This window comes from Tursiops truncatus, chromosome 2, assembly GCF_011762595.2.
Source record: "Tursiops truncatus isolate mTurTru1 chromosome 2, mTurTru1.mat.Y, whole genome shotgun sequence".
Taxonomy (NCBI): domain Eukaryota; kingdom Metazoa; phylum Chordata; class Mammalia; order Artiodactyla; family Delphinidae; genus Tursiops; species Tursiops truncatus.
In genome coordinates, this window is record NC_047035.1 from 74,307,777 (window position 1) to 74,332,602 (window position 24,826).

Here is a 24,826-nt window from a genome sequence, read left to right on the forward strand (position 1 = left end):
AAATCAAACAGTTTTGGGAAGCCTGGAACATGACTACCATACCCAGAGATGATTACCAGGGAGGCAGAGTTCTTAGGCCTCTGGGGAAGTGGTACTTTCTTCAATAACTCTTTTTCTAACTTTATTATGGAAATTTTCAAAAAATACAAAAACAGTAGTATAATGTACTCATATGTACTCATCACCCAACTTCAACAATTAACTCATGGCCAATTTTTTTTCATTTCTACTTTCTCACACTGCCCCTTTCCACTAGATTAAGCTAAAGCAAAATTCAGATAATCATTTAATTTTCTATCCATAAGTATTTTAGTATGCATCTCTAAAAGATAAAGACTATTTTTAAAAACATAACCACAATAGCATCATGCCTACAAAAAAAACACTATTAACAATTCCTTAATATAAAATGTCCACTAAGTATTCAGTTTTCCTCAACTGTCTCATAAATGGTTTTTACAGTTTGTTCCAATCAAGATCCAACTGGAGGCCATTTATTTGCAGATGGTTTACGTGTCTTAAGTCTTTTTTTCACCTGTAGATTAATCCCTCGATTTACGAGGGTCTTAGAGGGATGTTATTTCCCCAGCGTTGTCTGTTAAGGCTTAGACCCTAATTCCTTGCTGATGAAAATAAAGGGAATTTTGGAACATGAGAGCAAAATATTTACCTACCTTAGTAGGTCACCAGGAGCTTGGCCTAAATATCCTCAAAACCCAAGGTGTAAAAGTGAACTTAAAAGGCAAGACTGGACTTTTCATTTAATAGAGCTCCTTACAAACCTCTCTTCTCGTTCCCATGCCCTTTTCCTCTTGTTTTCTGGATCAGAATCATAGTCTCATAAATTTACAAAACATTATTCTGCTGTTGCTCTTTGGAGAAATGAAAATGGTTTTTCCTAGTTCAAGCAGTACCTCTATCCAAAATATATATTCCATTGAAAACCCCTTTCTGTGAAACTCTTGAGAATGTCATTTGTGTCCACATCCTTAGTTCACCCTGGCCAAGACCTCTCAGTTTAAACCCTTTCATTACTATGTGACCGAATTTTTTTTTTTTTTTTTTTTTTTTTTTGCTATACGCGGGCCTCTCACCGTTGTGGCCTCTCCCGCTGCGGAGCACAGGCTCCGGACGCGCAGGCTCAGCGGCCATGGTTCACGGGCGCAGCTGCTCCGCAGCATGTGGGATCCTCCCGGACCGGGGCACGAACCCGTGTCCCCTGCATCGGTAGGCGGACTCTCAACCACTGCGCCACCAGGGAAGCCCTGTGACCTAATTTTTAAACCCCAAACCAGGAAGGTAATCTGACAGTCATATTATCAGAGTGACACCACTCTGGAAAACTGTGTACCTGTGGTTACCACACTTGAAACCACGTCATTCTCCACTGGTTACATTCTATCACCTTAACAAGAGACCAGAATGAGGCATTAAGTGTGCAGGCCTAACTGTGTGAGTTTTTCATGAGCAGACCAGTTAGACTGGCCAGGGCTCACCTGTAGGGCTGGTAGCTGGAAACCAGGAAGACCCTCTAGTGTGGTTCTGCTCTCCCTCTGACCTGGAGGATGGAATTAAATAGTGAAAGATAACTACCTGGGGCAGTTTCTCAGTATTGTTATTTATGCATCAGGATAAATAAGTGGTTCTTAATCTGCAGTACACTACTCAGAAGGGAAAAGACTGGTAGCTCAGCAATTCAAGAGGTGGGTTATAATATAAAGTCCATTCTTTTACTGTGAGGATGGGGTGGTGACACAGAGGTCTGAGATTTGAGTTTAACTATGAGTAGAAAGATGTAGAGACAATATAAAGATTTTGGTGAGCTATGAAAGATGACAGCCCCTTATCACAAGGACTGGTAGCAGAGGTACCTTTTGGGAAAACATGAGGAGAATAAAGGATGCTGGTTTTATCATTCTCATTCAGCACTAAGCTCCCAGCAGTGCTGCAACATAGGGATCTCAAAAGAAACAAACAAAAAGCCAGTTTAATTCTACAGGCCAACCTTCTGGCTAAAGAGCAGAACTCTACTCCTGGTGACAGGATGAGTGATATTTAGGCACAATCCAAAGCCTGCCTTAACTGTGAAGGAAATGGGGTAACTCTTAAAGAATATTAAGGAGTCAAACTTGAGACAGTGCTTTTTTCAGGGGCTGGGGTGTAAAAATCTCAACTTCTTTGCACCTTGAAAATCTTCATTTTAGTGTATATGTCAATGGTTGAAGCTCCACTCCTTTGGGAATGTTATTTAACTTACCTGAAATATTGGGGGTGAGGACTCCTATTTGACCTGAATCCCCACCACTTAGGGATGGTCTGAAAGAAAAACTCCCCTGTCCGGAGGAGGCAGATGAAGGTCTAAGGAAGGGAAATAAAAGCATCAGTAGAGAAAAGGAAAGGTTAAAGTAAAAACCATGTGTAAAGGAAGAGCCTATACCTTTAAACCAGAGAGGAAATGAATCCCCTGCTTGCAACTCAGAATACAATTAAGTAATTCAGATGTATATTAGACACAGTACTGTTCAACCTTCTCTTTTGTTTACAAGGTAGATTATAAGCTTCAGTGGTATAGGCCAGTGGAGAAGTAACCACAGGGCTGCTGGCAGAATGTCAGTGGGAACAGATCTCAAGTGAAAGGAAGCAGTATTACTTACCTATAAGATAGGCTGTGAGTGGAAGCTGGTGAAGGGGTTTCTGAAAAGCATAAAGATGAGCCTATGAGATAATTCATGAACCAAGAAGAGATCCAGGTATTCTGGGGGCCAGGGCAAAGGAACAGGGGATCAAAGATTTGGTATATATGTTAGACTTGGGGGCTAATGGCAAGTGAAAAAGCCCACAAGTCACCTAGCAGTGGATCATAAAGGTGCTTTCCTCACCCTTTCATGAGTTTATGGGCAAGGATCCATCACTGCCTTGATGTGTTCTAATGTATCTGTGCCTTGGTTTCCCCTCTAAGGTGAAGATTATCAGAAAGAATGGCTAAAGACAAAGGGTCTTTAAATTGGCTGGGAGTGACAGCAGTAAAAATGTAGAGTAAGGACCTCCACAGATTCTCTCCATAAAAGGAATGAGAAAACTGGCAAAAATTGTCAGAATCAACTTCTTCAGAATTCTGGAAATTAACAAAGGGCTTTTAGCAATCTGGGGAATGTTTATTCCAGAAAAATAGCTGAATGTGAGTAAGAACAGTGAGCTTTGTGACATTTTAACTTGCCCTATTCCCATTTCTCCCTCTCCAGCTCCATGGTAGCCTTGAAAATCAACAGTTTGGCAGTCATCATAGGGGATGGAATGGGGTTGGAGCTCTTTCAAAACCTCATTCCCAGAGAATTGTCATACTTGACCTGCCTAGTTGTTCACTGGAAGACTTCACTTGCAAGGCTGCCTTTATTTGACCTGACTTGGAGCCAAACTTACCAGGACTTGGAGCTTAAGAGTTCACCAAGTGTGAAAAGCTTTTTCCCCAGGAGTGTTTGTTGCAAATAATTAGAGGCACTTGTTTAGCCTGCCTGAGGAGGTGAATATCAGTTGGGGCAAACAATAGGCTAACCAAAAAGCATAAAAGGAAAAGCTGTGGAATGACCTGTCCGCCGGGATTTTGAAAAGGAACAACAAGTTCTTGGGAATCTAGGCCATGTGCATGCACAGGGCTGTGTGCATGCTCAGTAAAGATTGAAAAGGCTCTAAGCTCTCACCTTGGGACTACCTTGAGGTCATACAAGCAGAAAGTGAAGGCTAAGGCACAGTCGTCAGCTGCATGTTGAAGGTACACCCCAACACACAGTCCCTCAGCAAACACTGAGGGATTTATTGGTACTAGGTGTTTAAGGAAAGCTCTGTCCAATCATTGGCTGAACACTAAGCTAACCAAATAGACACTTCGGTGGCCACACGAGAAAGAATACAGATTTTACAGAATCAGTTTTAGAAAGTCACTAAACAAACAATGACAAACAGCAACAACAACAAACCTTGGGAAGGGAGGAAGTATCTGATTCTTAGAGTTGCCATGCTATATTATTTAGCTGTCCAGTTTTCAACAAAAAATTATGAGGCATGAAAGAAACAAGAAAGTATGATCTATGTAAAGGAAAAAAGCACAAGCAATAGAAACTGTCCTTGAGGAAGCTCAGATACATTGGATTTTAAAGACAAAGACTTTAAACCAGCGGTTCTTTTTTTTTTTTTTTGGCCACGTTGACAGGCATGCGGGATCCTAGTTCCCCGAACAGGGATCGAACCCATATCCCCTGCAGTGGAAGCACAGTCTTAACCACTGGACTGCCAAGGAAGTCCCTAAATCAGCTATTTTAAACATGTTCAGTTAGCTAAAGGAAACCATGTCTAAAGCACTAAACAACAGTATGAGAATGGTCTCATCAAATAGAGAACACTAATAAAGAAATATTATATTAAAAAGAAGCAAATGTAAGTTCTGGAATTGAAAAGTACAATAACTAAAATGTAAACTTCACTAGAGATATGAGCTGTCAGAAAAAAGAATCAGCAAACTTGAAGATAAATCAATTGAGATTATCCAGTATGAAGAAGAGAAAGAAAAAGGAATGAAGAAAAATGAACAAAGCCTCAAAGACCTTGGTGGAATACCATCAAGCACACCAGCATGTGCAAAATGGGAGTTCCAGAAGGAGAACAGAGAGGACCAAGGGCAGAAAGAATTATCTGAAGAAATAATGGCTGACAACTTCCCAAATTAGATGAAAACATTAATCTATACATCCAAGAAGCTCAACAAATCCCAAAGAGGATAAATCAAAGAGATCCGCACCTAGACTCATCATAAACTGTTGAAAGCTAAAGGCAAAAAAAGAAACTTGAAAGCAGCAAGAGAGAAGCCATTCATCACATGAAAGGGATTCTCAATAAAATTGGCACTGATTTCTCCTCAGAAACCATGGAGGCCAGAATATAGGAGGATAACGTATTCAAAATGCTGAAAGACTGTCAATCAAAAATTTTAAATCCAGCAAAACTATCCTTCAAAAATGAAGGAGAAATTAAGACACTCCCAGATGAGTGTCAAAATTAAGAGAATTCATCACTACCAAACCTGCTTTACAAGAAATACTAAAGAGAGTCCTTCAAGCTTAAGTGATAGGACACTGGACAGTAACTCAAATCTACATGAAGAAGTAATAAAGATCACTGGTAAAGATAACTACATTGATAAACATAAAAGTATAAGTGTATTTTTGTAACTTCCTCCTATCTGATTTAAAAGACAACTGCATAAAACATAATTATAAATTTATGTTGAGGAGAACACAATTTTTAAAGATATAATCTATATAATAACAGCACAATAGAATGGAGAGGGGAATGGAACTATATAGGAGAAAAGCTTTTGTACACTGTTGAAATTAAGTTTGGTATAATCTGAACTAAATTGTTATAAATTATGATGTTAATTATGATGTTGATCCCTAAGAAAATAACAAAAAATACAGTGAAAGAAACAAGAGAGAAAGTAAAATGGTACACTAGAAAATAGCTGTTTAACACAAAAGACAGCAAAAATGGAGGAAGTGAGGAACAAAACATACATAAGACATATAGAAAACAGGGACTTCCCTGGTGGTCCAGTGGTTAAGAATCCACACTTCCACTGTAGGGGGCACAGGTTCAATCCCTGGTCGGGGAACTAAAATCCCACATGCTGTGTGGTGTGGCAAAAAAAAAAAAAAAAAGACACATAGAAAACAAATAGCAAAATGGCAGAAGCAGTCTTTCCTTATTAATAATTACGTTAAATGTAAATGTATTAAACTCTCCAATTAAAAGGCAGAAACTGGCCAAATGGTGAAAAAAGATCCAACTGTACATCGTCTATGAAAGACTCACTGTAAATTCAAAGACACATATAGGTTTAAAGTAAAAGGATGGAAAAAGATATTCCATGCAAACAGTAAACAAAAGAGAGCTGGAATGGGTAATATCAGACAAATGCACTTTAAGACAACATTGTTACTAGAGACAAAGGTCAAAATGATAAAAGGGTCAACCCATCAAGAAGATATAACACTTATATATGCACTTAAAAACAAAGTCCTAAAATACATGAAGCAAAAACTGACAGAATTGAAGAGAAAAATAGATAATTCAACAATAATAGAGCTTTCAATACCCCACTTTCAATAATGGATAAAACAGCAAGACAGAAGATCAGCAAGAAAACAGAAGATTTAAATGGCACTATATACCAACTAAATCTAACAGATATCTATAGAACACTCCACCCAACAACAGCAGAATACACATTCTTTTCAAGTGTACAGGGAACTTTCCCCAGGATAGACAATGTTTTAGGCTATAAATTTAAAAGGATCTAAACCATACAAAGTATGTTGTTCAACAACAATGAAATGAAATTAAAATCAATTAACAGGAGGAAATTTGGGAAATTAACAATTATGTGGATAATCAACACTGCTAAGTAACTAATGGGTCAAAGAAAAGAAAATCACAGAAGTTAGAAAATACTTTGAGATGAATGAAAACAAAAACACAACATACTAAAACTTAAAAGGATGCAGTGAAAGCAGTGCTCAGAGTGAAATTTATAACTGTAAAGGTCTATATTAAAAAAGCAGATCTCAAGTCAATAATGCTACTGTCCACTTTAAGAAACGAGGAGAACTAAACCCAAAACCAGATGGAAAGAAAATGATTAGGGCAGAAAAAAATGAAATAGAGAATAGAAAAATAATAGAGAAAAATCAAGAAAACTAAAAGTTGGTTCTTTGAAATGATAAACAAAATTGACTAACCCTGTGGGGTGAGGGGCAGGATAAATCTGGAGGCTGGGATTAACACATACATACTACTATGTATAAAATAGATAACCCTGGTGGTGCAGTGGTTAAGAATCCGCCTGCCAGTGCAGTGGACATGGGTTCGAGCCCTGGTCTGGGAAGATCCCACATGCCGCAGAGCAACTAAGCCCGCACACCACAGCTACTGAGCCTGCGCTCTACAGCCCGCAAGCCACAACTACTGAGCCCACGTGCCACAACTACTGAAGCCTGCGCACCTAGAACCCGTGCTCCACAACAAGAAAAGCTACCGCAATGAGAGCACCACAACGAAGAGTAGCCCCTGCTCACCACAACCAGAGAAAGCCCGCGTGCAGCAACGAAGACCTAGCGCAGCCAAAAATAAATAAATTAAAAAAAAACCCAGATAACCAACAAGGACCTACTGTATAGCACAGGAAACTATACTCAATATTATATAATAACTTATAAGGGAAAAGAATCTGAAAAAATATATGTATATATAGATTCAGTTATATAAATATACATACATATGTATGTATATGTCTGTATTGGGTTGGCCAAAAAGTTCATTCGCTTTTTTTCTGGAAGATGGTACATATATATATGTATCTCAATTGCTGTGCCGTACACCTGAAACTTAGATGATATTGTAAATCAACTATACTTTAATTTAAAAATTTTTTAAAAATAAACTTCCTTTTTAGAACTGTTAAAAAATTGGACTAATCTTTAGCCAGGCTGTCCAAGAAAAAAGAAGAAAGCCCCAAATAACTAAAGTCAGAAATAAAAGAGAGTATTACTACTAACCTGACAGAAATAAATTGGCTAGAGCACCTAGTTTTTCAAAGGGGTGAAGATGAAAGAACTGGAGGGAGGCTATTTGGTGAATTTCAAAAATGGTTATCCAGGAAGAGATCTGTGAATTTCAAAACTGCCTCTTGGGAAAGAAAGGGAAATCCTCTCCAAGTATACTCTATGGACTGACTAATGCCTTGAAAAACAGTAATAACAGTAATAGTTCTAAGGGGAAAGAGACAAGAAATTACGTAGGTGGAACCAAAATATTTCTTCACTGGAATATTTTTGTGTTTGATACACAGTGAAGAAGCCAGACACCTTTCAGGCTAACATAATTGGCATCTAGTTAATCTTTCTTTTAGATCTAACTTCTACTGCCATCTTGTGGCAATTAAAATCCAGGTCAATTATTTTAAAAGTTACTCTCCAGTCTCCTGACCAGAGGGTTTCAATGACTTTCTAATACTCAAGTTTCAATTTTCCCCTTATCAGTTTGAGAACAGAAATATCATTACTTGAAAAGTTGTATCTGGATACCTGGAACCACCTTCTGGAGAAAAAGTAAAATGGCATTATATTATGCACAGAAAACCAGAAATCTGCTGGTATCTGCTCAGAATGTGTTGGCTTCTGACTCCTTCCCCTACACTGCCCCTCTCACCAGTAAAAGAGTCTCTTGGAGTGCTCCTTCCCTGCAGCGCTCTGGCTCCCTGAGGGACAAATAATAAACATTAATAAATGTATCCCGGGGCTTCCCTCGTGGTGCAGTGGTTGAGAGTCCGCCTGCCGATGCAGGGGACACGGGTTCCTGCCCCGGTCCGGGAGGATCCCACATGCCGCGGAGCGACTAGGCCCGTGAACCATGACCGCTGAGCCTGTGTGTCCGGAGCCTCTGCTCCGCAACAGGAGAGGCCACAACAGTGAGAGGCCCGCGTACCGCCAAAAAAATAATAATAATAAAATTAAAAAAAAAAATATATATATATATATATATATATATATATATATATATATATATCCCGATTCTCTGGCTTCCATATTTCATGCTATGGCTATACACTGAAGTGTATGTTTTTCTCCCAGAGTGGGTACGTGACTCCAGGAAGGATCCACACTTTATTCCTTCCAAAATGAACATGATGGACACTGTTAATGCAGTCCACTATTTTCACCCCTATTCATTCCGAGTCATGAATTAGGTCAGCTTCTAACTTCAGGTCTGAATTGCTGAAAGAGAGTCCAGGCATGGCATCAGATAATTCATGCCAAAATCAATATGTTTAATATTCTTGCTTTAATTTTGGCTTTCATTTAGCATTAGAAGTCTCAATCTGAAAAGATAATGTGAATATTTCTTACCTGTCCCAAGTTACTAAAGCCAGCCCCTCTATAAAGGATAGATTCCACTGAGGAGGACCGACTGTATAAGGCAAAACAAAAAGGAAAAAACAAACCTGGTATTAAACTTTTACACAGACATAAAGTCTCCTCAGTCCCTGTCTCAGCCGTATCTAGGCATTTCTTTCATCTTGATCTTTTGCCAACAGTTCTAATGCTGCTGTGTAGCTTTCTACTCACCTGACCACTTGGCTGCTATGCTGAGAACTGGGTCGTGGAGTAACTGAAAGGGAATAAAATGCAGAATGAAAAGTTGCCATCAATGGTGTGCCCTGCCTTGCCTAGCCTACATGTTGCAAGTGAGTGTCCAGGAGTATGGCCTTTTCATATCATACATAAGATTCGGAAAATCACATTATACTTTCTGAGAGGAAACCATCTTCCATATGGGATAAGGATATTTACTCATCTCACACAGATATTTGGGCAAAACATGGTCTCTACCTGACTGTGATGGAGAAGTAATGCCCACTGGTCGAGGTGTGGTTGACCTGCAAGGAAAAAAAAAAAAAAAAAAAGAAAGGCAGCTCTATTTTCTCTAAGCAGAACTTAGTGCCACCTTAGAGGATCAATCAGGTCATTATTTACAGAAATAACAGCCTTCTCTCTGAGCACAAATTGCTTACTAATCATGTATTACAGGTATCAGCCCAAAATACAGAGGTAAGCTTTCCATATGGGACTCCTTGGCTCTCCAATTCCCTAAACGAAATCTTCTCCACTTCTCTATTGCCCATAATAGAAGTTCTGAAGTCCTTCTTTCTTCCTTCCCATAGTGCCTTACCAGGTACTCTCAACTTTACATATATCCATTCATACATCTGCCATTCCCTCACTCCCTCCATCCCCTCTTCCATCTACCCACAGACATTTATTTAGTGCTCATAAGTCTTAGATCCTGAACTTACAAAGATAACTAGAATATGGTTCCTATTTTTGAGAGGCTCACAGGCTAGTGGGAGAGACAAAAAGAAAAAGAGCAACATAAGTGTTATAATGGGTATGTCAGAAGTATGGAAGTATGATAGAACACTATACTTTAGCTTCTGTGAGTCAGGGGCCATGTCTTTTTAATCCACCAATGCAGAGCTGATATTAAAAATATATAATAACTGGTAGGGTACAGACATTTACAATTAGAATAATCGGTGATGTACACCCAACACCTAACACAGTGCTTCACAAACAGTAAGTACTTAATGAATATTTATTGAATAAATGAATAATAGAACATCTAACTCTGCCTAATAAAGTGCTGACAGAGGAAATGACACATGAGTTCAATTTTGAGGGGTGAATAGGATTTCATAAGGTGACGGTCAAGGGTGAGCATTCATCCAAGATTTTAGTTCAGCACTTTTCAGTAAGGAGCTCTTTTTTGGAGAAGTGAAAAATGAATTCATAAACCATTCCCTCCACCGCAGAGCCCACACAGGAGCTACAGCCAAGTGCCAAGAAAGGATAGAATTCACTTTGCTGTACAGCAGAAACTAACACAACATTGTAAAGCAACTATACTCCAATTAAAAAAAAAAAAAAAAGGAAAGGATAGAAATTTTCAAAGAGGGATGGTATGGGGCCTGATAAAACTGACCTGCTTCCTTGGTACCAACTTGGAGATTCCTGTAGGTGAAAAAAATGGAAGTGAAGGAAGCTGTAGCTCAATGGTCCCAATCAATGGATCTTACTTGTCAGATAGCTAAGCTGCAATGTCCTCTAGTTGTGGTTACTAAGATGCCCAATAGAAGAAAAAACAGCAACAGTGAGTGTTTCCTCAGAAAATTATTAGCTTTGGGGGGAGAAAATTTTAGTTCCTCTTCACAAAAACACATTGGGAATCCTGTAGACTGATACATGTGGGGAAATATAGAGAGTCTATGGGGAGAGCAAGGAAAATGACAGGATTACAATGTGCTAGAAGAGTTACAAGAGTAAGATCAAAAGGAACATTATATAAACACAAAGGACAATCTTGGGAAGAGACAAATGTCCAGGAAATAGAGTTTGAGGGACAGGAAAGGTCCTGAGGTGCCTTGGGATTCTTGAAGACAAATTTTAAGTTACCACAGATATCTCTTCTATAAGAGAGCTTCCCATGTGTTATGGCATGGACTCCCTGATATTCGAGAATAGGTTACCACTGTGCTAGATTTTGTCCTTTCATCCCTCCAAGGTCTTCTGTGGCCTCGTCCATTTACTACAGTGTGCTTGCTGTACAAATGTTATCAATATTACCAGCCATGATGTGAAAAAGGTTAGGAAACACTAATTCTATTCAGTCAGCTAGATAGATGGGCCAAGTAAGAGAGAAAATAATAGTATGGAAAATCTATTTCATTCACCTTTAGGATGGCTAGCAATTTCTTCAGTTCTCCATTCTCTTTCCTTAAGACTGACAGCTCTCTAGGCAAAAGATGGAAAAAGAAACAATCAGCTCCAGCAGGTCAGTGGGATAAAAAACCTGATTTTTATTATCAACATCTAGTTAATGCTTCCGGAGAGATACTTGCCACTATACAAGGTATTTCTGTCAGAGATCTGGTGATTCAGGGGGGCAATGGCAGGGTTTTGGTGGTGAGAAGAATCAGGTGGACAAAATAAACAGTCACTTGGTACGATTTCAGAAGTTTACACAGAACTGCATTTCCTCTCCACACATTTTCCCCTGGCCTGCTGCTGTCTGAAAATTTCCATCAGGGATTCCATCTTTTAGCTTAAGATTTCCAAAAGAACATGGACTTCCCTGGTGGTGCAGTGGTTAAGAATCTGCCTGCCAATGCAGGGGACATGGGTTCAATCCCTGGTCTGGGAAGATCCCACATGCTGTGGAGCAACTAAGCCCGTGCGCCACAACTACTGAACCTGCACTCTAGAGCCCATGAGCCACAACTACTGAGCCTGTGTGCCACAACTACTGAGCCCATGTGCCACAGCTACTGAAGCCCGTGTGCTCTAGGGCCCACGTGCTGCAACTACTGAAGCCTGCGTGCCTAGAGCCCATGCTCTGCAACAAAAGAAGCCACCGCAATGAGAAGCCCCAACACCACAATGAAGAGTAGCCCCCGCTTGCTGCAACTAGAGAAAGCCTGCGTGCAGCAACAAAGACCCAACGCAGCCAAAAAAAAAAAAAAAAAAAAAAGAACCAAAACACACCCTCCTAGAGGTAACATTTTAAATCTTCCATCATTATTACTGTGAAAAAGTCATGTCCGATTTCTCTGAAGTAGTTTTCGACAGATGGAAGTAAAAGGGGAAAGCTATAAAGTAGGGAAGGTCCCTTGAGGGAAGAAAGAGAAAAATAAAATGGAGATTGAGAGACCAAAAATTCTGTACCTGACTTAACCAAGACAAACATAAACACACATGGAGCAATTTTTAGGCTTTGGAACCATAAGGAAATAAGGGCTACAGCTTCTATGAGAAGAAAAAGGCTCTCTGGTGATTTCATTCGTCACTTACTTGTCCTGGTTAGTCAGTGTTTGCTGTGCCTCCTGCGTGGCTGCTTCTAACTTGGTAATTCTATGCTTATAAAAGGCGATGAGGAGATCTGTTTGCTTCTTCTGGAAACTCCACACCTACTAGGGAAAAACAGACCTTTGACATACAACCCCCATAACTCCTTTCCCCTTACTTGTAGCAACAAATGGAAACCCATCAATTCATACTCTATTACTGATCATTTTCTTCTGGAGCATCTGACCTAATTCATGATTCCCCAAAACTAGGGAAAGCCAAAGCTTTTCATCTCCAGAAAAGTGCCTTCCTAATATCTTAATGAGAACATTCTGACATAGAATGACCCTTTAAAAATATAACCATTCGGGCTTCCCTGGTGGCGCAGTGGTTAAGAGTCCGCCTGCCGATGCAGGGGACACAGGTTCGTGCCCCGGTCCGGGAAGATCCCACATGCCGCGGAGCGGCTGGGCCCCGTGAGCCTTGGCCGCTGAGCCTGCGCGTCCGGAGCCTGTGCTCCGCAACGGGAGAGGCCACAACAGTGAGAGGCCCGCGTAACGAAAAAAAAAATATATATATATATAACCATTCATCTTGAGCAAGAAGTGACAACCAAAAAAATGTTTCCAAGCTTAGAACTGGTTCTGACCTTACTTGTTTACTATTAGCTTGGACTCAGCTTCCACATTCCTAGCTCTACAGAGCACTGGTAACCAATTTACTTTCCCTAAGATACTCACACATAGACACTTGTAGGCTGTTTATGTTGCTACAGTAAAGGGCAAAGAGGCACAGAAGGAGATTTACCTATTCCTGAATTTTATTTCTGGCCATGGGTAAATAATTTTATCTTTTGCTTTAATTTACCATTTGATATACTGATGTGCCTATCATGGGATTACTGAATCAGATCAAAAGTTAATATGTGGAAAGTATTTTAGCTTTGTCAGGTTCTACTTTTGAATACACAGCAGTATTCAGGTCTCGTTTGTTTCCTCCCTACTCACACCGTAAACCTTTTTTCTTAGGTCCCTCCTAGATCTGGTACTTTTGTCATAAACTTTTTGTTCTCATTTAATTTGCAAGTTGCTTTTGCCACCTTACTAAAGAATTCTACTTCCGAATTTATATAGTCTCTACACTCTTTCCTTTCTACTCAAAAGCAAACTAAACTAATTCTACACAGATAAGAATTCACTGTAATCTATTTTTTAAAATTTATTCTTGTTTTCAATAAAAGTAAAACATATTCATTTTAGAAAATTTGAACAATGCAGAAGCAGAAAAAAGGCACTCAATCCTGGGAGTTATCTAAAATGGCAAAGGGTTCGCGAGCAATAGATACTATGGTTAGATACAATATATAGCCAAGAGACCTACTAACCTACGTGCCAAAACTACTTTGGTGCTCAAAGAGATTTGAGCAAAAAAGAATCCTAAAAATGCTTCCTTATCAAAAGCAAGGGGACTTCCCTGGTGGTCCAGTGGTTAAGACTCCACGCTTCCACTGCAGGGGGCACAGGTTCGATCCCTCGTCGGGGAACTAAGATCCTACAAGCCACGTGGCACAGCCAGGGAGTTAAGTTTTGGGTTGCAGTTTGTGATCAAAGCCTCTCACACTGGGGCTTAAGGTTCCTCGACCTGCTCAGTAGTGATAAAGAACTCAGCTACACTGTTTCAGAAGTCTTAAAAACTGACAGATAAACTTTTTCTTTTCAGGTAAAATAATCTTCAACTAAATAAAACCTTTCTTCAAAGGCACCATTGATTATCTCAGCTGTTCAGTCTTTAAATTCAAGTGAGGGATGGGAAACTGATCTGATCTATTTATGAGATCAGGTCTTGACCTGATTTTACTCAAACGATTTATATGGTAGTTATTTAAGTATGTTAGCAAAACATATGATTTCCCAGTCAGCCAACTAATGATCAGGGCCAGCTGCCTGTATTTGTAAATAAAGTTTTACTGGAATACAGTCATACCCATTTGTTTACAGATTGCCTGTGGCTGTTGTTCTGTGCTACAGCAACAGAGTTGAGTAGCTGCAACAGAGGTTGCATAGCCTGCAAAACCTAAAATATTTACTAACCTTTCAAGAAAAAGTTTGTCAGTCCCAACATTAAATTTATGAAAGTCTTTCTTGGGCTTCCCTGGTGACGCAGTGGTTAAAAATCAGCCTGCCAATGCAGGGGACACAGGTTCGAGCCCTGGTTGGGGAAGATCCCCCATGCCGCGGAGCAACTAAGTCTGTGCGCCACAGCTACTGAGCCTGAGCTCTACAGCCCGAGAGCCACAACTACTGAAGCCCGCATGCCTAGAGCTCGTGTTCCACAACAAGAGAAGCCACTGCAATGAGAAGCCCGCACACCACAACCAAGAGTAGCTCCTGTTCACCACAGCTAGAGAAAGCCCGCGTGCAGCAACGAAGACCCAATGCAGCCCAAAATAAATAAATAAATTCATTTTTTAAAAAAGTCTTTCTCTGTATTTTTGTTTATCTTTTTCTTTTTTTTTGGCTGTGCCATATGGCATGTGGGATCTTCGTTCCCCAAGCAGGGATCAAACCCATGCCCCCTGTATTGGGAGCGCAGAGCCTTAACCACTGGCCCACCAGGGAAGTCCCTCTGTATTTTCATTTGTGCCTTTTGCTCTGAATTTGTCTTTCTTTGTGAACCTATATCTTTCCCTCTCTTTCTCTCAACCTCTTCTCTCTCTTTATTTCCTACTCTATTTGATGCTTGATGTTGTCTGTTCTTCCTATTTGTATTTACTTAATGGACATTTATGTTACTTCTTCTTAATTTTAAAGTGGACGGGCCCAACAAAATGGGAGAAAATGTTTGCAAATCACATATGTGGTGAAGGACTTGTACCTAGAATATATAAAGAACTCTTACAACTAATAAAAAGACAATCCGACTTAAAAATGGGCAAAGGATTTGAATAGATATTACTTTAAAGATGACAAACAAATAGCCAATAAGCACATGAGAAGATGCTCAACAATATTAATCATCAGAGAAATGCAAATCAAACCCACACCGAGATAGCACTTCACACCACTAGGATGATTATTATTAAAAAAAGACAGATAAAACAAGTGTTGGTGAGGATATGGAGAAATCAAAACCCTCATACACTGCTGGTAAAAATGTAAAATGTGCAAGCACTTGGGAAAACAGTCTGGCAGTTCCAAAAGTTAAACATAGAGTTACCATTTGATCCAGTGATCTAATTCCTATGTATATATCCAAGAGAAATGAATATATGTCCACACAAAAACTTGTATACAAATACTCATAGCAGCAGTATTCATAATAGCCAAAAAGTGGAAATAACCTAAATGTCCCTCAATGGATGAATGAATACGTGAAACGTATATCCAGCTATATAATGGATTATTATTTGGTCATAAAAAGGAATAAAGTACTAATGAAGTTCTAATACATTCTACAACATGGATAAACCTTGAACACATTATGCTAAGGGAAAGCAGTGCAGGATTCAGACAATAAATAAATTATATAATGTTAGAGATAAGACCTATGATGAAAAATAAAGCAGGGTGAGAAGTAGACTTGGGGCTGCTATTTGAGATATGAGAGTCAGTAAAGGTCTGACTGAGGAAGAAAAATATGAGCAGAAGCCTGAACGAGACAATCTAGACATTACTTGGATCAGTTATTCAACTTCACAGATTGGGAAAACACATTTTCAGACATTGCTGACTTCACCAAACGGGCACTTCACTACAGTGATGATTAACTGACCCTTTTCATGTATTTTATCTTGATTACTTGACCATGTGTATTTGGTCCCATGATTAGGCAGGGTAGAATTCAGACTACATATAATTTCTCTCCTGATCATTAACTAACCCTTGGTTTAGTTATTAACCAAAGCTCTGCTCTTTCTCTTGTTCATGTGACCTTGTTTACATTTCTCCTTGAGTCTCAGCTGGATTTTATCTCCCCATAATGTTAAATAGTATCTCAAATATGACGGTTCACCCAAGCAGCTAAAAGCAGGATGCAGTGAAAGCTTTAATTTCCCTTCCTCTATCTCCAGAGTCAGGATTGAGGGGGAGACACCAAAGAAAAATTAAACCTACTGTCTTCAGCCAAACATGACAAAGGACCATCTTCACGTTTAATAAAAAAATATTCTCGTAAGAACGAGGAGAGTAGAGAAGAAAAATAGTGATAAAATCTCAAGAAATGTGCCCAGATAGCAATCCCATGAGGCTATGAAATGATCTTGGTGGAGAACTGGAGAGTGGAAAGGAAAAACCAAAGTTTTTAGAATTTGGGAACTTTCTCAAATGGTTGTCCTGTCTCCTCTTCACTTCCTTCCACAATTCTATTGCTCCTGACCAAGTCAATGGCATGACAACATATCATGCATCAGGAAAAGAAAAATATCTTCCAAAATTCAGGCAACCTATTATAAATACTAACTGAAGAATTAAATATATATGTGTTGCTAAGAGAGGTTATTGAAAAATAAGAGTGGAGAACAAGAAATCCGTTTTTGAACTTAGGTCTATAAGCAAAAGCTTGAAAGTTTGGCTACTAAATCCATTGTTTGCAGGGTCAGGCCTGTATATTCAAAGCAATTTTTAGAAGATTCATTAAATGTGCGAAGAAAGAAGACAAAGCTCTCTAGAACCTTTTTTATCCTCAAAAATTACTAAATAGAACTAGGAACGACAAGGCAAGATGTCAGCTACATAGTAGTTTTTACAGCCTATCACAGATTCTGGGTGAGTAAAAAGTTAACTGTTGAGATTTGTATCATCAGGGAAGAAAGCAAACAGGGCAGCCAATTTCTCCCCATTGTATACAAATATATGAATGCAGTTTAAAGAGAACCTCTGGAAAAGAAATAAGATGCATTTATAACTTGCCTGGAAAATCAGGTTTTCTTCACTTTTATTTCTCATACCTGAGAGATGTGACTAAAATACTGCAAAGCTGTCTCCACAGGGCTTTTGAAGTACATCTTCTCCTGAGGTTTCAGCTACGAAGAGAGTAAGACACATCCACAATGGAATGAAATAAAATACAGGCAAATATGGTTAAAGACATAGCACCCTTTCTAAAGCAACCAGGTATTATTTCACTGTGCTAAAAGGGCGATCACTATTGCGCTAGGAGATGTAGACTACATATCCTAATCCTTCTTACCTCATGCTTCTGTGACAGCAGTCACAAATCCACAAATAATTCTTTTATCTCTAGTTTACCTCCTTTTTTTTTCAATTGCTATCTACACGTTTTGTTTGTTCCTTTTTTTAAAAAAAAATTTCAGTTTTTTTTTTTTGGCCATGCCATGTGGCTTGCAGGATCTTAGTTCCCTGACCAGAGATTGAACCTAGGCCCCCACGGTGAAAGCCCCAAGTCCTAACCACTGGACCACCAGGGAATTCCCCCAAAATTTCAGTTCTTAGCCACTGTATTCTTTGTATAGTTCCTACACACCAGGAATGGGATAAGATTGTTTGTGACGGGGAGGAAAAACTTACATTATCAGAAAGAGCCAGATACTTGCAGGCAGTTCCACAAACAGCACATTTATCTAGCGGGGAAAGGGGAAAAAAATGTTTGGTTCTCATGGGCATGAGGTAAGATTTTCCTAAAGTACATGATAACAGTCAAGTAGGCTAGCTAATGAAAAGAGGGTTCTTACTGAATTCAAAATGTCATTGTGCTATAAAAGGACATCGACTTGAGCTCCATTCTCGAAATCAGTGTTTCCAAACTTGTATGTTGATGAGAAGTAAGGCTTTCACACTGTACCTCTACCCATCTCCCTTTTTATAAATTCTCAGTTTTCTTCTGCAGGTGAGGGACAGTAGCCTCCCAGCAGGAGTACAGGAGTGTACATTTACTAGAGTCTGGGAAGAGTACCAAAGATCTCAACTTTAAGTTATTATTTTTTATTCTATCTACCAGACAGTAGGCACACATTAGGCACCATAAGAAACTCTCCAATTATTCCTGCCTTGTTCTCACCTTGCTAATATTCCTGGATATTGTTTTGAAGCTCTCCTACTCTCATTCTCTAATTAACCCAATCTGAAAGATGTGGAAATTAAAATTACTAATCTTCCTGTGAAGTTAAAATTTTAGTAGTGGTGCTGGTTATTGATTAAGATAAATGCCATGTCCGGAGAAAACGTCACATGACATATGCTTCACCGAGACAAACTGCTCCAAAGTGAGCTGCTGTTACCATAGTAATAGCTTTGTTATATTAGCAGATAACTTTAAAGGGTCATGAGATTCACATAGAGAAAAAGCTTCTCCAGAGGCTACCTAACCTGACTCTTCTTTCCTTGGGGATGAAGTTTTTCCCCGTCTTCCTTCCATATTATTATCAGAGTGAGCTAGCAAGTGCAAATCATTCTTCTATTTAAGAAAAAGACAAGACAAAGAAACTTCCACAGCTCTCCATCACCTGCAGGATAAAGTTCAGGTTCTTTAGCCTGGTATATAGAGCCTTCCATCATATGGCCACTACCTACCACTCTAGCCTCATCTCTCACCATTTCTTACTTTATTCTTTTATGCTCTACCAATCCCAACCACATGTACTTCCCTGTACTAAGATTAATGATGTTGTATTCCTTTACACATGCTGTTCTCTTAAACCAGAATGACCTTCCCTGCCTAATTCACTTGGCAGACTCCAGTTTATTACTCAAAACTCTATTGAAACAACACCTCTTCTATGAAATTTTCCCTGATCAAAACATCTTAAGTCCCTCTTCTGGACCTACTACCCAGAATACATACCTACAGAATATAATACATACCTTGTAAGTATTTTAGCATTAAGAAAAAAAAGACACACCTTAAATTTGTCTCTTCTAAGACTTAACAGCTGCAAGAACTTGGTCAAATCACCTATTTGAACCAGCTCCTCATTTGTAAAATGGGTCTACTAATAATTACCTCCTGGGATTGTGGTGAGGATACATAAAACTGGTACACGTGAAAATACTTTTTAAACCACAAAGGTATCACCCACCACTATCACCATCGTCAACATTTCTAATTAAATTGATTTCACAGATTATACTACTTCCCATTAGAAATAGCTCTTGTTATCAACCACTTTCCCAATTTCTATTCATTATTTTTATTTTTTCTCTTTCCTCTAATCAGTCTGATAGCCTTGTGGCTTTCCCTGCCACAGGCTTCAGAACACTGACAAGCACCTTTTGATGTTCAAGTAATAGATAGTCCATTTGCTAAATCATTCCTTTTAATGGATTCCTCCGATTTTCATAATCAACAGTTTCCTATTATACCCACACCACCTTCGGCCTACTAAGTGATTTTTATTCCAAGTTACACAGAGAAATGGTTAATCATTATTTCTAGGTTAAAAACATTTTTGCCTGAATCTGAAAACAGTTAAATCACTCACCCAGAGTCAAACACTTTTTACAGAAAATATGGCCACAGCTGGTGACAAAGAAATGGGCCCCATCTTTTTGGAAACACAGGTTGCAGTGAAACCAATCCATTCTGCAGCAGAGAAAGAGAATAACCTGGGGCATAACATAATTATAGCTGTCCCAAAATCTACTTAACAATGTTTGCTTAGTTTCTGCTAACTTATTGGGATGTGGGCATATTATTGTGGGTATTTCAATTGGATGTGAGGAAGTACATATACCTCTGAAGTAAAAAAAGCAGACTGCAGACTATGCTATGCAATTTTCTAAAGAGAAAAATTATACATATTTAGAAGAGTAATAGGACAATGATGATTTTTTTTGAATGGTGAGATCATGTGTATGTGTGTGTGTGTGTGTGTGTTGCCTTTACACTTTTTTTGTTTTCTAAATTTTCTGGATTAATTCAGGCACTAATTTGTAATTAGAAAAAACAATCCTAAAAAAAAATCTATTTCTTTCCTAATAGTTTCCTGTGATACAGCAAGATGGAGCAAGGAGAAGGTAGTGGACCAAATATACAAGATCACATATTAGCCATTTGGGACACATTTTATCTAATGGAAACATTATTTATGCATGATGTCTCAGCTTTTCACATTTCCTTCTACTCCATAGAAACTCAGAATCATAGAACTGGAAGCGATCTTGAAAATCATTTAACATTTTTTCCAATCCCATCATTTTTCAAAAGATGTATCTGATATTCACTGAAATGTAAGGTTTTAAATGAAGAAACTGACATAAAAAATACAGAGCTGAGGGCTTCCCTGATGGCGCAGTGGTTGACAGTCCGCCTGCCGATGCAGGGGACACGGGTTCGTGCCCCGGTCCGGGAAGATCCCACATGCCGCGGAGCGGCTGGGCCCGTGAGCCATGGCCGCTGAGCCTGCGCGTCCGGAGCCTGTGCTCCGCAACGGGAGAGGCCACAACAGTGAGAGGCCCGCGTACCGAAAAAAAAAAAAAAAAAAAAAAAATACAGAGCTGATACATAGAGCTGTAATTAGTTCACACATTTAATAGATTTACGCTTAATTTCATGACTATACTACAAGAATGTAATATATATTAGTTTAATTTCATTTAAAATTAAATTGGGGGAAAAATCAAAACAGAAGGTAAAATTTTTCCCCACTGAAGTCTTCTTTTTTTTTAAGTCTTTTCTTTAAAAAAGTTTTAAAGTAGTTTATGGAGACATTTGCTCAAAGAATATTGGCTGGTTTGTGCCACACTGTAATATTTTTGTCACATAAGGGCAAGATTCACGATAAAAACTTACTGAATAAATGTTTCAATGCAAAGACATTACACAGAGGCATGAGCTTCAGATACCTATTTGTTGCTCACAGATACACTAACTTCTACCAGAAAGTGAGTCTAAAGAACTACTGAAAAGGTCACAGCAATATATGCCCTGGTTTGTTTAGGGGAAGCAAGAACGATTTTAATCAAATGCGTTGACCAAATGAACCCTTTAGAAGAAGGGCCGTTAACAGGATTTGTGAGGGCAAGACTCGTCTGATTTCTAGGGGTGATGGAGATTAAGCAGAGTCTCAGATTTACCAGTAACTCTTTTTTTTTTTTTGCGGTACGCGGGCCTCTCACTGTTGTGGCCTCTCCCGTTGCGGAGCACAGGCTCCAGACGCGCAGGCTCAGCGGCCATGGCTCACGGGCCCAGCCGCTCCGCGGCATGTGGGATCTTCCCGGACCAGGGATGTCCCCTGCATCGGCAGGCGGACTGTCAACCACTGCGCCACCAGGGAAGCCCGCAGTAGCTCTTTTTTAACTACATGCCCTACCTGTTTGGCCGCAGTGATCCCAAAAGGCCTCGGATCTCACCGAAATCAATCAGTTCTCAAGAAAAGCTGGAAATGGCGGGAAAATATACAGCAAGCCTGGCACCGTCGAGAGGCAAGAGGCTGGGCGTGGCCCGCGACGCTGTGTGAGAGGCGTGGGCGGGGCCCAGGAGTGGGCGGGTCCAGAGCATGCGCGAGGCGTGGGCGGGGCCGAGAGGCAAGAGTGCGTTTCCTTAATAGTCCGGGAAAATCTACCTCATTTAAGATTGGGAACAAATAAGAAATATGATCTAATCCCATACATGCTATGGAAACAAGGTGAAAATAAACCTAATAATGTTCAAGCAGACAGTAACACACTAGAAAAATGTGGTCACAAAGCAGATGAAAACTTTAACTTAGTATTTTTTCTTCTCTCTTTTTTTAACCTAATATTTTTAAGGGAAATAAAATAATAGATGATTTGAAAGAAAAGCATAAATCAGAAATAGAAAAGCTAAAAAGTGATACGGGTAGAGAACAGTCGCATATTAAATGAGAACTAACCAGTCTCAGGAAAAAATTTTTTTAACTTTTTTCAGAAATAAAAAAAGCACATTTAAGGGCTGAAAGGAGAATGGTTTTTCTAAAAAGGAAGATAAAAGTTTTCAAGAGAAAGTGATAGATATAGAGAACAAGCACACACATTTATCCCCACAAGGAAAACCAGAGCAATGTATCAGAACAAATATTTAAAACAAAATTTTGAGAAAATTTTCCTGAAATAAGACTTAAGTCTACATATCGCAAAGGCCTACAGTGTATAGGATAAAACTGACCCAGAACAGTTTAAACCAAAACACTTTCTAGTAAAGCTATTAGTCTTTAAAGATAAGGAAAAACCCCTTTGAGCATCCAGACAAAAAGTCCTAGTCATTTATAAGGAAAAGGAAATTCGACTGGCGTCAGACTTCTTTACAGCATCACTTTATGCTAGAAACAATGAAACTGCATTTTCAAGATTCTCAAAAAGAAAATATGATCCAAGAATTTTATATCCCCTTATGCTGTGTTCAGGTGTAAAGCCTGCTGACAAAAAAATCTGAACATGAGCTTTTCTTGAGAAAGCTGCTAAGTAATGGTTCTCAAGCGTCTTGGTCTCAGAACTCCTTTACCTTTTAAAAAGTATTGAAGTATTGAATTCCCTGGCAGTCCAGCGGTTAGGACTGTGTGCTTCCATGGCCGGCACACAGGTTCCATCCCTGGTCAGGGAAATAAGATCCCCTATCCCTGGATGCTGTGTGACACAGCCAAAAAAAAAAAGTATTGAAGACACCCTTCCCTACAGAGCTTTGGTTTCTGTGGATTGTATTATATCTATCAATGTTCACCATATTAGCAATTAAGATTGAAAAAATTTTTAATATTTTTTATTCATTTGAAAACAACAATAAAAATAAACCCATTAAATGTTAACATAACCTATGGGAAATAACTATATTTTCCCAAATAAATACAATTTAGTGAGAAGAGGGGTATTGTTTTTGTTTTACAGCTTTATCATTTCTTACTATCTGACCTAATAGAAAGCAGCCGGATTCACACATCTGCAATCACTCTGTTACAGTGTACTGTTTTGGTTGAAGTGTGTGAAGATCTGGACTCACTCAAATACATAGCTGGAAAAGGGAGTAGTATTTTTTTTTTAATTTTTTTTTATTATTTTTTTAAATAGCACAGCACCTGACATTTTTTTTTATTAATTAATTTATTTATTTATGGCTGTGCTGGGTCTCCGCCTCTGCGCGAGGGCCCCCTCCAGTTGCGGCAAGCGGGGGCCACTCTTCATCGCGGTGCGCGGGCCTCTCACTATCGTGGCCTCTCTTGTTGAGGAGCACAGGCTCCAGACGCGCAGGCTCAGTAATCGTGGCTCACGGGCCCAGCCGCTCCGCGGCACGTGGGATCCTCCCAGACCAGGGCCCGAACCCGCATCCCCCGCATTGGCAGGCAGACTCCCAACCACCGCGCCACCAGGGAAGCCCCAGGGAGTAGTATTTTAATAGCTTATTTAGATACTTGTGAACATTTTTCTTTGATACCAAACCAAAATTCAAGAAGTGGGAGTTTGTTAAAAGCTAGCTGCAACGTGGGATCTGACACCATATCAATGAATGTGTAACATTTGGCATTAGACCAAATTGGTCATTTGGAAAATATTGGTTCACTGAGTTAAACACATTGACACATTTCATGATACAATATTAAATACTGACACACTCCATTATACAATATTTAAAAATCACTTTTATTTGTATCAACACCTATCTCACCAGAAAAGTCTTTGAGTATTGGGAACTTGTCAGGTTCACAGTTGCAGATACAAGTTTCCCAAAATTCTAATTTTCATCTGAAAATTTGAGTTTTGTCATTGTCAATAAATACTAAGTCACTTGTTTTCCTTTAAGTGACAAGCTCATTTTGTGTATTTTTGAGAAAATGTCTACCAAATACCCAAATCTGAATAAGTATAGTTTGTTTGTTACTTGTTCTTTCAGGTTAAAAAGGTGTTCCATTAAAAAGTGATTAGTTCAGCCCACAACTCAAACCATTGCATAGTTTTCCTAAATATAATCTTAATTCTACTTAAGCATTCTGGGTCATAGAAAAAGAAGAAAACTTATAAAAACATTTTATGAGATGAGCTTAGCAAAAAAAAAAAATAAAAATGATAAAGATTGCACACATACACACAAGAAAACTACAGAACAATCTCACTTGTGAATATTGGTGCAAAAATCTTAAATAAGATAGAAAATAGAATAGAATCCAACAACATATTTTAAAAAGTATACATTATGACCAAGTGATGTTCACTACAAAAACGAAAGGATTGGGCTTCCCTGGTGGCGCAGTGGTTGAGAGTCTGCCTGCGGATGCAGGGGACACAAGTTCGTGCCCGGGTCCGGGAAGATCCCACATGCCGCGGAGCGGCTAGGCCCGTGAGCCATGGCCGCTGAGCCTGCGCGTCCAGAGCCTGTGCTCCACAACGGGAGAGGCCACAACAGTGAGAGGCCCGCGTACCGCAAAAAAAAAAACACAACGAAAGGATTGTTCAATATTAGGAAATCTATTAATG

The 24,826-nt window shown here is 39.3% G+C and overlaps 1 protein-coding gene across 1 annotated transcript in view; it reads right to left on the bottom strand.

The window, feature by feature from the left end:
* The window catches only part of RNF212B (ring finger protein 212B), a 23,478-nt gene extending 1,639 nt beyond the window's left edge, over positions 1-21,839 (bottom strand). The window contains exons 1-14 of the mRNA XM_019948549.3: positions 21,715-21,839; positions 19,885-19,985; positions 17,975-18,027; positions 17,395-17,469; positions 12,456-12,571; positions 11,339-11,399; positions 10,591-10,619; positions 9,441-9,487; positions 9,177-9,219; positions 8,958-9,018; positions 8,260-8,308; positions 2,655-2,694; positions 2,258-2,358; positions 1,497-1,558 (exon numbers count right to left, since the gene is read on the bottom strand). Coding sequence (XP_019804108.2) covers positions 1,497-1,558; positions 2,258-2,358; positions 2,655-2,694; positions 8,260-8,308; positions 8,958-9,018; positions 9,177-9,219; positions 9,441-9,487; positions 10,591-10,619; positions 11,339-11,399; positions 12,456-12,571; positions 17,395-17,469; positions 17,975-18,027; positions 19,885-19,984 — 837 coding nt within the window. The 5' untranslated portion in view covers position 19,985; positions 21,715-21,839. The remainder of the gene's footprint in view (positions 1-1,496; positions 1,559-2,257; positions 2,359-2,654; positions 2,695-8,259; positions 8,309-8,957; positions 9,019-9,176; positions 9,220-9,440; positions 9,488-10,590; positions 10,620-11,338; positions 11,400-12,455; positions 12,572-17,394; positions 17,470-17,974; positions 18,028-19,884; positions 19,986-21,714) is intronic.
* Positions 21,840-24,826: the final 2,987 nt, after the last annotated feature.